Source organism: Hoplias malabaricus, chromosome Y (genome assembly GCF_029633855.1).
Source record: "Hoplias malabaricus isolate fHopMal1 chromosome Y, fHopMal1.hap1, whole genome shotgun sequence".
NCBI lineage: Eukaryota > Metazoa > Chordata > Actinopteri > Characiformes > Erythrinidae > Hoplias > Hoplias malabaricus.
Genome location: NC_089820.1, coordinates 72,649,854 through 72,664,381, shown reverse-complemented (window position 1 = coordinate 72,664,381; position 14,528 = coordinate 72,649,854). Strand labels below are relative to the sequence as shown.

General features: G+C 43.2%; 1 protein-coding gene across 2 annotated transcripts in view; it reads left to right on the top strand.

The window, feature by feature from the left end:
* Window positions 1-14,528, top strand: part of LOC136678185 (guanine nucleotide exchange factor VAV3-like) — a 52,028-nt gene that overhangs the window by 19,993 nt on the left and 17,507 nt on the right. For both annotated transcript variants that reach the window (XM_066656121.1, XM_066656120.1), the window contains exons 14-15: window positions 208-340; window positions 13,941-14,050. In XM_066656121.1, coding sequence (XP_066512218.1) covers window positions 208-340; window positions 13,941-14,050 — 243 coding nt within the window. The remainder of the gene's footprint in view (window positions 1-207; window positions 341-13,940; window positions 14,051-14,528) is intronic.

The following is a 14,528-nucleotide window of genomic DNA, read 5'->3' as shown; positions in this document are numbered from 1 at the left end:
ATTCAAAAACCAGAATATATATTTAACATGCTTTTACATTCATTTATATTTTGATGTTAAAATCTTTAATATCTTTACTTTTTTAAATACTGTTGGTATATGAAATATATGCCCCTGATCAAAAGGCATGTTCTTTTTTATTTTTTAAACATTTTTAAACTTGAATAAATAAAATAATAATATAATTTCACTTCATTGACTGTTTAGGCACATTTTTCTCTTTGATGTGGCTGTGATTGTTTGTAAACGTCGAGGAGATAATTACGAGATGAAGGAGATAATTGATTTGAATCAGTACAAGATCGTCAACAGCTCCACGGCAGATAAAGACTGCAGAAAGGTCAGTATCTCTGAGATAAACTGATCAGCCAGAAGTAATGTTCATAATGTTTATGATCTAGTTACAAACCTACTTGTTGAGGTTGGTGGGGATGTGGATATGAGAGACATCTGGAGGACCATCAGTGATCCTTTAACTTGTCTCCGGTTCACCAGAGTGTGTGTGCATTTGCTGGGGGAGGTGTATTGGGGTGTGTTGGGGATCCAATCAAAACACTTCAATATGCAATATTTCCTATCTCTAATCTGGCAAGTTTCAAGAGAGTGTGTACTAAATAAACATGAAGCCTGTCATACTGGTGTGTGTGTGTGTGTGTGTGTGTGGGCTGATCCTGATCTCACACTGGGGCAGGCAGATGGTGCTGAGCTTGATTAGCACTGATGGATGATGACAGATACAGAGGCCCAGCATGTTAGCTTGCGCTAAGCTAGCCGAGCTGGCAGAAGCAGAGCAGTCAGGCTACCGGCTAAACTGGCACTAAGAATTCAGCACTAATCACTGATCAGTCTGTGGAAACCAAGTTTTACACTCCACATCGGGCCAAAATTCTGCTGCTGGCATCAGGCTAAACTGCTGTAGACTGAACAGACCCCTGAAGCTGTGTCCTTGTTCTGTAGCGGGAGTCGTGTCCATATAAGGAGTTCTTGGTCTGAGCAGGATACCCATATAAGGAGCTGAGGCTCTGGTGTGAGTTTTTAAATCAAATCAAATTTCAAATCAAATTGATTTGTATAGCACTTTTTACAACTGATGTTGCAACAAAGCAACTTCACAGAATTCCGGTAAGACAAAGTTTTGACAGGAAATGTAAAAATGTAAAGAATGTAAAAATCCAACAGGTAAGCAAGCCAAGGGTGGCAGTGGCAAGGACAAACTCCCTCAGAGCTGAGGAAGAATCCTTGGGAGGAACCAAGTCTCACAACGAGGGACCTATCCTCCTCTGGTCAATCTGTTGGTAGTAATAGTTAGGAGTCTTCAGTGTAGGGTGGATAGCTCCAAGGCAGTTGGTGATGGCTGGAGTGTGGAGTTCGACAGTCATCCATCAGTGTCCAGCTGGACAGGTAGCGGTCATTTACTCAAAAAAAGGTAAAGGGATGAATTCGTTTTGATCTGTTTGGGTGAATGTAAAGAGTGTGGCTAGTGACTCCGGCAGATCTGACAATCACAGCTTTAACTAAAAGGAGAGAACCAGAAGGACACACAGATGCGGGAGCATCCTGAAACACTGGCATCCCTCCGCTCCACCGTCAACAAACCTGAGTGATAGCGTGAAGTGGCGGGACGACAGCACCAGCGTCTCAGTTTACTGTAATTCCCTGTGTCCATAGCCCCCTGGATCTGCTGCCTTTATCTATGGGGAAGCATTAACTACCAAAGCCTAAACTAAACAAATGAGTTTTTAGCCTAGATTTGAAGATTGTGACTCTGTCTGAGTGCCAAACATTTTCTGGAAGATCATTCCAGAGTTGGGGTGCTTTATAAGAAAAAGCGCTTCCCCCAGCTGAGGCCTTCTAAGGCCCTCTGTGATCAAAGTAATCGTGGAGGTTCATAATAGGAAATAATATCTTGAAGGTATTCAAGAGCGAGCCCATGTAGGGCTTTATAGGTTAATAACAGAATTTTGTAATTGATGCAGAATTTAACAGGCAGCCAATGAAGTGATGATAAAACTGGACTGATATCTTCAAATTTTCTAGCTTTAGTGAGGACCCTGGCTGCAGCATTTTGAACTAGTTGAAGTTTACTTAAATTTCTGCTTGTGCATCCTGACAGTAGTGCGTTACAATAGGGAAGCCATTAAGTAATGAAGTCATGTACTAATGTTTCTGCGTCCTGCAGGAATAAAGCATTTCTTATCTTGGCGATGTTGTGAAGATGTAAAAAAGCTGTCATAGTGATACTGCCTATGTGTTGATTGAATGACAAATCTGGGTCAATTATGACGGCAAGAATTTTTGTTGCTGAACCAGGTTTAACTGGAAAGTCAGCAAGATTTAAAATTAAATCTGATAATTTATTTCTTGCCGTGTTCTCCCTGTGTCTGCGTGGGTTTCCTCCGGGTGCTCCGGTTTCCTCCCACAGTCCAAAAAACACACGTTGGTAGGTGGATTGGCGACTCAAAAGTGTCCGTAGGTGTGAGTGTGTGAGTGAATGTGTGTGTGTGTCTGTGTTGCCCTGTGAAGGACTGGCGCCCCCTCCGGGGTGTATTCCCGCCTTGCCCCCAATGATTCCAGGTAGGTTCTGGACCCCCGTAGCATCAACAGGGATATGTGGCTTTGATCAGAGGCAAGAAGATGATCATTTGTTATCTTGACTAGAGCTGTCTCTGTACTATGATGTGGCCTGAATCCAGATTGGAATAACCAGGTCGGATTAAATACTGTGGGTTGAGTTTGTTGTCTAATATTCTCGATTTTATATTAAAAAAAATCCATAAAAACGTAACTGGTGAGAGTTTTTTTTGTAGTTCTGGAAAACACACTAAACAGGATTATAAACACTCTAGGATTATATTTATTTTTGTATCTCAGCGAGGCCAGATATGTTGAGAGAGCTATAGTGAGAGCATTTCTATACTATAAGGCTGTTCTTCCAGGCAGAGTGGAACACTTCCAGCTTGGTTAATCACTATTTCCACTCTAGTTTCTATGTTGTTTATTTTAAGGTATGGGTTTTATCATTATAACATGGGTGGAGCTTTTTCTTTTTTTAAAACTTTTTCTTTTAAGTTGCACCACATTTTCTAAAGTAGATTGACAGGTATTTTCTTAGTAGTCAGTTAGTGCATCTAGCTCCATTGGGTCTGATGGAGTGGGAACTGTGGTTGATAGTCCTGGTAGGTTTTCTATAAATTGTAGGGTGGTAGATGATTTTATTGAATGCTTTGTAGTATATTGAGGGGATGTACATATATTATTGCTAAGACGTAGCTCATATGAAATTAGCTAATTGTTGGAGATTGCTGAGGTTTGCTGTAAGATATTAAGTTTGTCTATGTGTCAGGATCGTGGGGCGGACTGACGGAGGCGGACGCACTCGCTAAAGCACAGTATATTTAATAAAGAAGGATAACAACAAAACAAAGAGACTTTAACATAACGAAAACAAACAGGGAGCCAAACAGGTTAAACGGAACACGAGGAGCAAATCAGGGCAAACGGGACAGACAGACTAAAGAACGAGACGACAGGAAATGAAACGACAACGTGGAAACTTACAGAGACAGACCGGATAACACGACTGACATGACAAAGAACGAGAGAACATGAGAACAATAGAACAATGACCAACAAACAGGAAGTGTAGGAAGGGGACTTAAATACAAGACACTGACGAGACGCACCTGAGACAGATAACGAGAAGGACGGGTTAACAGATGACAGACGAGGAGGCGGGACAAAGGCGGAGACTAGAACATAAACAAAACAGAGCCATGTGCAAATAAAGCACATGGCGGGGACAACAGACTGACAGGACGAAGGCGTGACAGATGCCCCCCCCAAGAACGCGCAACTCCCGGGCGCGTACTCCTAAACCCCCCAGGAGCTGGCACAGGAGAGGGCACGGAAAACAAGACAGGACAACAAACCAACGGGAGACAGGACTCAGGACAATACGGGAACAGACACTGGAGCTGGGGACACAACAGAACCGAATATACGAGACGGGACATGGGACATGACAGGTGATTGACAAAGGGAGGTAACAAAAGACTGGAATGGACTGGACATGACGGGAGTGGACACATGAGACTTGACAGAGTTTTTGACATTGGATGGAAACAGGGACTGGACAGAAGACGAGACAGGTGACAGGACTTGGTGCTGGGACTGGACGGGAGCAAAGACTGGTGACAAGACACTGGACAGGATAGGAACGTTAGACTGGACAGGGGTACGTGACTGGACAGACGACAGGACAGGTGACATGACACTAGACTGAAACGGAGACGGGACTGGAGACTGGACAGGGGATTGAAAGAGAGACTGGACTGGAGACAAGACAGGGGACTGAACGCTGGACGGATACGGGGACTGGACATGAGACAGGACAGAGGGTTGAAACGGTGACTGAACAAGGGGTTGAAACGGAGACTGGACAGGAGACGGGACTTGAGACTGGACAGGGGTTTGAAACAGAGACTGGACCGGAGACAAGACGGGTGACTGGACATTGGACGGATACGGAGATTGGACATGACTAACAGGGGACTGCACATGAGACAAGATAGGGGGTTGAACCAGAGACTGAACAGGGCTGACAGGGTACTGGACAGGACTTGACAGGGGAACTGGTACAAGAACATTTACAGGGACCGACACAAACACAGTGACCGGGACAGGGACAGAGACAAAGGCTGACACGGGCACAGGAACAAGGACAGAAACAGGAACCAAGACAGGGACAGACAGGGGAACCAATATAACAGGGGGGTGCCCAGGACTGGCTAATGTCTGTGGGGCAGTCTGAGGAACCAGCCTGGGCACAGTTCTGGGGATCGGCCCCGAAGTCTTTCGGGCCGACCTTCGGACATGGACAGGAGCGGCCGTAGCCACAGTCACAGGGACAGGAGAGGCCGTAGCCACAGTCACGGGGACAGGAGAGGCCGTAGCCACAGTCACGGGGACAGGAGAGGCCGTAGCCACAGTCACGGGGACAGGAGAGGCCGTAGCCACAGTCACGGGGACAGGAGCGGCGGGTGCCGCCATCACGGACACAGGAGCGGCGGGTGCCGCCATCACGGACACAGGAGCGGCGGGTGCCGCCATCACCGAGACAGGAAGCCCTGCAGCGACGTCCACGGAGGCAGAGGAATCTGCGCCGTCGTCCACGGAGACTGGAGAACGTGCGACGACGTCCACGGAGGCAGAGGAATCTGCGCCGTCGTCCACGGAGACTGGGGAACGTGCGACGACGACCACGGAGGCAGAGGAGTCTGCGCCGTCTTCCACGGAGACTGGGGAACGTGCGACGACGTCCACGGAGGCAGAGGAGTCTGCGCCGTCGTCCACGGAGACTGGGGAACGTGCGACGACGTCCACGGAGGCAGAGGAATCTGCGACGTCGTCCACGAAGACAGGAGAGGCGCGCTTCGCGCTCACGAAGACAGGAGAGGCGCGCGCCGCGCTCACGAAGATAGGCGCGGCTGGAGGTGCCGCGCTCTCGAGGACAGGCGCGGCAGGAGGCGCCGCGTTAACGAAGACAGGAGTTCGTGCTGCTCGCCGGGCTCGCGCTGGAGCTGTAAAGGGTTTAGGGGGTTTCACAGGCGCACCCATTAAATCCCTCAGAGGTGCGCCTCTGTTAGCCCCAACTCCGTCGTCACGACGTTGGAGGCTAACAGCCCCTATCCTTAACGCCCCCCCAAAAATTTCCCCGGACCTAAGGGGGTAATCCACCGTCGAGGGGGGAACTCCAGCACGCTTCTTCCGCCGGCTCCTTCGACTCCCGCTGGCGCAACTACTCGATTCACGAGTCGACTCCTCAGGTTTAGGAATCGGAATAGCGCCAGGCAGGAGCTGGAGCCGGCAACTCCCGCTGTAGCAGTCCTTCTGTCCATAATTCGGCTCTTCTGAAGTCCTAGAGGCTACCATTGCACGAATTATGGACGCTTGGACTTCTCCTAGTCTCCGAAAGTAACTGTCTGTGCTAGCTGCGTCCTGGCGGTTGGTCATTCTGTCAGGATCGTGGGGCGGACTGACGGAGGCGGACGCACTCGCTAAAGCACAGTATATTTAATAAAGAAGGATAACAACAAAACAAAGAGACTTTAACATAACGAAAACAAACAGGGAGCCAAACAGGTTAAACGGAACACGAGGAGCAAATCAGGGCAAACGGGACAGACAGACTAAAGAACGAGACGACAGGAAGTGAAACGACAACGTGGAAACTTACAGAGACAGACTGGATACCACGACTGACATGACAAAGAACGAGAGAACATGAGAACAATAGAACAATGACCAACAAACAGGAAGTGTAGGAAGGGGACTTAAATACAAGACACTGACGAGACGCACCTGAGACAGATAACGAGAAGGACGGGTTAACAGATGACAGACGAGGAGGCGGGACAAAGACGGAGACTAGAACATAAACAAAACAGAGCCATGTGCAAATAAAGCACATGGCGGGGACAACAGACTGACAGGACGAAGGCGTGACACTATGTTGTAGCGTATGTTAGGTTTTTAATCACACGTCACGATACCTTTGTAAATATATATTTAATATATATATTTGTAATTTATGTTTATAGCGTTGACCTTATTCAAACTCCTCTAATCTCTGATATTTGACTTAATGATATTAATTAAAGTTTATAATTGGTTTAGGCAATTAAAACATTAATAATTAGTTTGAGAATGAATAATAATCCCGCTAAGTGAGTACGTCAGTATTTTCAGGAGAATTAATGAGCAAACTGCACACACTTATTTCAAATAATGAAAGTTTTATTAACAAAGATATTTAATTAACATAGCATAGCCTTGTAATCTCACGGTATCACTGCAGGGGAAGCCGGTTTTGACCTTAAGGTGAGCTAGGCGCTGCTGGCTTGTGACTAAATTGTTGCTAACTAAGGCTTAATTAATGGTAAATTATAAAGGGATTTAATTAGACATCAGCTCCGGGAAAAGTGTGAAATTTGCTAGCTTACTCGTTTGCCGTTTCACCTAGCCACGTGGTGAGAGACAGGCCCGCTTGTGAAGGAGATTTCCTTCCGGTTGGGTTAGAAGCTCTCGGCTTCAGGCGGAGCGGCGTCAATCGAGATTTCCCCTCTTTGGAGAGTCACAGGCGTGGCTAGTTTTCCACCGGAGTGGAGCGGCTTTTCAGAGTATTAGCTCGTCTCGTTGTTCAGTTTTCCAGGAGTAATGTCTTCAGAAATCAGCTTGTAACGTTAATATATCTGCTATCGACTAATCAAAGGGGTTGATATCTTATTCTGGCCACGAATAAGTTTCGCCTACTTTGATCACTCGTGAGATCACACTTCGATGGGTAATAAAACATAAACAAGATTAAAAGAAAAGAAGATATTCAAATCACTCGACGCATTATTAAAACTTCATACTATTTGCTAATTCAAGACGTCTCTTGTAAGCTTTTAATGAAGTCTCTGAGGGTTTTCTTTGTCTTGTCGTCGGGAAGGAGAAAGCGTCTCTTTGTTGTTTCAAAGTTTCTCGGATTTTCTTGCTGTTGTTGTCGTCTTCTGTCGAGCTCTCGTAACTGCTGTCGAGCTCTCGTAACTGATGTCGAGTTCTTCCTTTCTTTGTCCAGTTCTTTCTTCCTTTGTGTTGAGTTCTGTTCTGTTCTGTTGTGCTCCTTTTTCTGTTCTCTCTTTTCCGCTTTCTTTTGAACTCTATCTGTGTCCCAACTCTGTGTTTTTCAAAGCTAGCGCGGTCACGCCCAAACGGGAGGCGTCCTTTCCTGATTGGACGCAAGTTCAGGCTCACGTGACCCTCACAAAGGGGGAGAGAGTAGGATGGGGTTTGAATCAGTGATTCACACAGAAGGAATATAAATTTCGCGTATCGAAATTTCTTATACATGTTAGTAACATATAACAATGAGTACACTGGACTGTTAGTATCAAACATCCACATAAGATCCCATCTTGAGTACGTTGTTTACGTCCAATTCATGATGATACGCTGGAAAAGAACATTAATCCTTTTTCTCTATTCAGAGACAGAACTTCTTTTCATGATAGAAACAATCAGCAGTATACGTCATTTCATTAGAAGGTAGACATTCATCTGAGGGTACAGAAAGTGACATTAATACATTTGTTTATACATATTTAATCAGAATTGACTTCATTCCTGCTACTGTTTAGACGACCCCGAGCGAGGCGTAGTTTCGCCAGTGTCCATTTGGGGTCGCTGTTGGTCCATGTGTAGGTTGTCGTGTACATGAGTCAACGGGGTTCAACTCGAGGTCACCCCTTCTAAACATCTGCTGATTCCCGTGGGAGATAACGAGAGACATTGAGGTGCCACTTCGTCATAAACGGGATTATAACCCCCCCTTTTGTTTGAGGTTCCTGTCTCTTAGAAGCATTGTAAAATCGGTTATCTCGATAGTTCCTGAAGAGGGTAGGGGTGTCGGCCATGTGTTACTTGAGAGTGTTCTTTGATGTTTTAGATTGGGTGTGTGCGTGTGTGTGGGGCTGCAGGGTCTTTCACCCCCGCGGGCACAAACAATCCTGTGGAATGTGACTTGGTCGCAGACGAAAGGTCCCCTTCAGATTGGAAAAGTTTTAATTCAAAACTTTTCATTTCTTCATTTCGATCTGGTTATCTGGTATTCGGTCCATACTCCACTACAATGTTAAGCCCTAGTGTCAAAACTAAATCTAAAGTGGGATTAAAGTAATGTGTAGGCCCTGTTACATTTTCACATACTCCACCTCTTTTTCCTTGTGCTATGTACATAATCATACACACACACACAACTCCTTATATGGACATGTTACGATCTACAGAATGGCCACACAACTTACAATTTAGCATGATGCCAACAACAGAATTTTAGCTCATAAAACTCAGGTGGTAATCAGAGATGAATGAAACATGGTGTATCTTTGTAATAAAACGAATTTCCGATAGGAGTCTCCTGTAACTCCACTGTACTACTGTTTTTCGTCTCTTTTCTCAGTAGTGCTAATGTCTTCAGGTGTTTGATATTTCTTTCTCTCTGATGTCTTTGACCAGAAGGAAAGTTTCTGTACAGCAGAGGGTTCAGAGGAACCTCAGCTAAGGTCTGCTGACTTTACGGCTGGACTTGTTGTTTAAAAAACCTGAAAAATATCTCTGCACCTCGAAACTGAGACTGGATCTCACAAACAAATACAATCACAACTTCATAGGAGTTAATGGCATTAACCTTAATTCAGCTATAAAGCAATTATTAACATCATTGTTTAATTTTGGTGCTTTGAACCATCTGTAGTTTCATGAAGCTGAAGTTAGTTTTCTACTTCATATTCTATTCCACCTTAAAGGGGACAGCAATTGCATTAATTTGCATTTAATGTGGATTACAGTTCCAAACACCTTATATATCATAATCGAATTTGCAGAAGACACCATGGTTATAGGCCTGATCAGAGTTAATGGCAAGATGGCCTATAGGGCTGCGGTGCAGCATGTAGCTGCATGGTGCCACGACAACAACATGGCGCTTAACACCTAGAAATCCAAGAAGATCATCATGGACTTCAGGAGGACTAGAAGCCATGCTCACTTCCCCACCATCTACATTTACGGAGCTGCAGTAGCGCAGGTGTCTAGCTTCAAGTTCCTCAGCATCCACACATCCAATGATCTCAGCTGGTCTGTGACCTCTTCCATCCTGGTCAAAAAGGCACAATAGCGCCTTTACTTGCTGCAGAGTCTCAAGAAAGCTCACTTGTGTCCCAAGATCCTGGCGAACTTTTACGGCTGTACCACTGAGAGCACACTTATCAACTGCATCTCTCTGTGGAACGCCAGCTGCTCTGCAGCTGAAAACTCAGTACTCCAGTGAGTGGTGAATGCTGCCCAGCGCATCACTGGCACCCATTTACCCACCATTCAGGACCTTTATCACAAACACTGCCTGGGCGGGGTGAGAAACATTATCAAGGATGCCTCTCATCCAAACCATGGAGTTTTCACTCTCCTTCCATTTGGGAGGCATTCTTTCCTGAGGGCGTGGTCCTGCTGAATTCTGAACTGTCACTTTAACTATACCATTGCCATTTTAACTATACCATTTTTTCTTCTGCACTGTTAATGTACTTTATTCATATTTGCACTGCCATTGCACTGCCATTTATATACATATGTATATATACAGTACTGTGCAAAAATCTTAGGCACCAGAGATTATGAGATTTAAAAAGCTGAGCAGTGTCTTAAAAATAAACAAACAAACTATGCCCAACATTAAAATAAAACCAAATAACATTATTCCAGTGAGTGTGATATTCTGTGTATTGGTTTAACTTTTTCCAAATCTCTCCTCGTGGCAGTCCATATTATTTGAGGTTATAATCCATAATTATCCTAGTTTTACCGGTTAATATATAAATATTTAATATAATATGTGATGTTGATTTAAAAAATTCATGCAATCAAGGAGAATCTTAACAAAACATTGTTCTTCAAACTCACTCACGCCTACTATTTTATAGAAAAAAAATTGGCTTATATTTTTTATTTGCTTCATAAATTTTTGTATATTTGTATATATAATTTTATACAAGCACCACACTTACTGACAAGGCGTTAGTTTAAATAAACTTAGCACAAAAAGTAAGGAGATTTGTGTTTGGTAGATTATTTCTCTGTTTTTCTGTAACAAAACAATGCTTCTTGGCAATAAATCTTATACCATTGGAAAGCCTGTTAATTTCCCTTTTCAATGGTGCCACATTTGTAAGGAACATGCATTTGTGGGATGAGCAGTAGAGCTGAGTATTTGTGTTGTGGCCATGAAAAATTTGCCAAATAATCTCAGCCAATGCCAAACAGCTTATTCTGCCATTGACTCATTTGGTGGACTGGATGATTGAAGTTTGAAGACATATTGACAATTTAACAGTTTATTCATTTAACAAACCTCAGTAGGAGCCTCAGTAGCATGTGAAAGAACCATATACAGCCACAACAGCCTGGCACCTCCTCCTCATGCTGGTCACCAGCCTGGTCAAACACTGCTGTGGTATCTCATTCTTCAACCAGCTTATGTCTAAAGTCAGCGATAACAACATGGCTGTGTTGGTCACTCTGGCATGAACAGCCACAAATTTGGCAAATTTTTCATGGGCACAACCCACATTCTCAGCTCTACTGCTCATCCCACAAATGCATGTTCCTTACAAATGTGGCAGCATTTAAAAGGGAAATTAACAGGCTTTCCAACAGTATAAGATTTATTGCCAAGAAGCATTGTTACAACAACAAAAAAAATAATCTACCAAACACAAATTTTGTTACTTTTTGTGTTATGTTTATATATATTTATCTTAGGTGCCTAAGACTTCAGCAATGTTGTTGTCACACAGCTCCAGGGATCTGGTCTGTGAGGAGTTTGGTGTGTTCTCCCCATGTCCGGGTTTCCTGCAGGTGCCCAAAAACATATGTAGGTAGGTTTATAGGCAACTCAGAAAGTGTCCATAGGTGTGTGTTTGTGAGTGTGTGTCACTCTGCGAAGGATTGGCGCCCCCTCCAGGGTGTGTTCCCACCTTGCGCCCAGTGATTTTGGGTAGGCTCCAGACCCACTGCAACCCTGAATTGGATAAGTGGTTACAGTCAATTAATGAATGAATGTACCATTTTCCATTAACTGCATTTCATTGGCTCTGTGCCTGTACTCTGCACAATAACAATAATGCTGAATCTAATCTAATAATATATAGAAATTGTATATTAGGTATGCAAATGTGCAGTCAGTTTTCTTCACTGGTTCTTCTTCATCTTACGAAACAGCCATAATGTTGGCATTTGTCCTGGAGTCTGGCTGCTGCCACTCTAGGGAACATATGTATCTTCTTTTTTTCTCTCCATGTTCGTGGGTGTTTAATTTATTATGTCATTTGAACACAGCATATTTTCTTCACAATGTTTGAAAATTTCACGATGAATGGACCAATAGAAATGCTCCAAAATTACTTGGAATCAAGTCTTTTTACAAACCGGATTCCAAAAAAGTTGGGACACTAAACAAATTGTGAATAAAAACAGAATGCAATGATGTGGAGGTGCCAACATTTAATATTATATTCAGAATAGAACACAAATCACAGCTCAAAAGTTTAAACTGAGAGAATGTATCATTTTAAGGGAAAGTTGGGACAAGGCCATTTTTTACAATTGTGTGGCATCCCCCCCTTCTTACAACACTCAACTGATGTCTGGGGACAGAGGAGACCAGTTTCTCAAGTTTAAAAATAGGAATGCTCTCCCATTCATGTCTAATACAGGCCTCTAACTGTTCAATCGTCTTGGGCCTTCTTTGTCGCAACTTCCCCTTTATGATGCGCCAAATGTTCTCTATAGGTGAAAGATCTGGACTGCAGGCTGACCATTTCAGTACCCGAATCCTTCTCTTACGTAGCCATGATGTTGTGATTGCTGCAAAATGTGGTCTGGCATTATCTTGCTGAAAAATGCAAGGTCTTCTCTGAAAGAGATGACGTCTAGATGGGAGCATATGTTGTGCTAGAACCTGAACATAGTTCTCTGCATTAATGGTGCCTTTCCAGACATGCAAGCTGCCCATGCCACAAGCACTCATGCAACCCCATACCATCAGTGATGCAGGCTTCTGAACGGAGCGTTGATAACAACTTGGGTTATCCTTGTCCTCTCTGGTCCTGATGACATGGCATCCCAGTGTTCCATAAAGAACTTTAAATCGTGACTCATCTGACCACAGAACAGTCTTCCATTTTGCCACACTCCAGTTTAAAAGACCCCTGGCCCTGTGCAAACATCTGAGCTTGTGGAGCTTGCTTAGAAATGGCTTCCTCTTTGCACTGTAGAGTTTCAGCTGGCAACGACGGATGGCACAGTGGATTGTGTTCACTGACAATGCTTTCTGGAAGTATTCCTGAGCCCATTCTGTTATTTCCTTGACAGTGGCATTCCTGTTTGAGGTGCAGTGACGTTTAAGGGCCCGGAGATCACGAGCATCCAGTAGAGTTTTACGGCCTTGACCCTTACGCACAGCAATTGTTCCAGATTCTCTGAATCTTTTGATGATGTTATGCACAGTTGATGATTATAACTTAAAAGTCTTTGCTATTTTACGCTGGGTAACACATATCTGGTATTGCCATATCTGGTATCTTTCTGCGCAACAATGGTGCAATTAGTGATCCTCTTACCATCTTGGCTTCAGAGAGACACTGACACTCTGAGAAGCTCTTTTTATACCCAATCATGCTGTCAATTGACCTAATTAGTGTTAATTGGTCTTCCAGCTGTTCGTTATATGCTCAATTTCCTTTTTCCAGCCACTTATTGCTACTTGTCCCAACTATTTTGGGATTTGTTGACACTGTGAAATTTTGAATCAACATATTTTTTCTTTAAAATGTTACATTTACTCAGATTAAACTTTTGATCTGTCATCTATGTTCTATTACGAATAAAATATTGACATGTGCCATCTCCACATCATTGCATTTAGTTTTTATTCACAATTTGTTTAGTGTCCCAACTTTTTTGGAAGCCGGTTTGTACATTAAATTCCATTGAAAGTTAAAAAGGTTTTTTCCTTCTCCTGTACAGTTACTATTTTGGAGATATATATTTTTCTTTGGACAGAGAATATCAGCCTCTTCATTCAAGGACTACAAAGCACTTTGATTCTACTTCTAAAGTTAAAGTTAATTAATTAATTAAAGTAATTAAGTAAAGTTAATTACTTTAATTAATTACATTTCCTATCAACTAACTCAACATATGAGCTCCAGTCTTTAACCATAATCCTACAGTGCTGCTATATGTGAGGTGTTTCTTATAATAAATGTGATTGTAGATTGAAGGTGAGAGTAACAGAGTCGTGTTTGTGTCCATTGATCTTGTTTATTCTGCTGTTTTCTCAGTGGTGCTATGGCTTCTATCTGAGCCACCAGCAGGTGGCAAGCCGCTTTGAGTTTTTCTTCAAAACCAAAGAACTGAAGAAGAAATGGCTGGACCAGTTTCAAATGGCCATGTGAGTTTCAACTTCATAAGAGATTAAAGGTGCAATCAGTCATTTTTAACTACCAAACACAAGCAAATAATGTTTATGAATTTGATTATAATTTGTTTTTACACTGTTGTCTATAAAGTGCAGCAAAAACGTGCTGTGAAGAACCAGTTTATACTTCATAGAGTGGGTCCCCCACACTTAAAATAGATTCAGTACATAGTCCTGATACACCCAGACTACTAGTTGTCTCTATAAAAACCTGTTAAAATCTAGATTTTAATAGATATTCTTTTCAAAACATACATATTGGGGACAAGAATGTCCTTAACTTTTTGCAAAACCTGATTAAAATCAGGTCTAAACTACAGCCAGAACTCGCAGAAATATTCCTGAACTTTTGTTTCATTTTGTAAAACGGAAAAAGCAAGACCCAGTTTCGTGTGTTCGGAGAATAACTCCTCCATAAATGATAGACCTGCATCCTACTGAATGTTGTTAT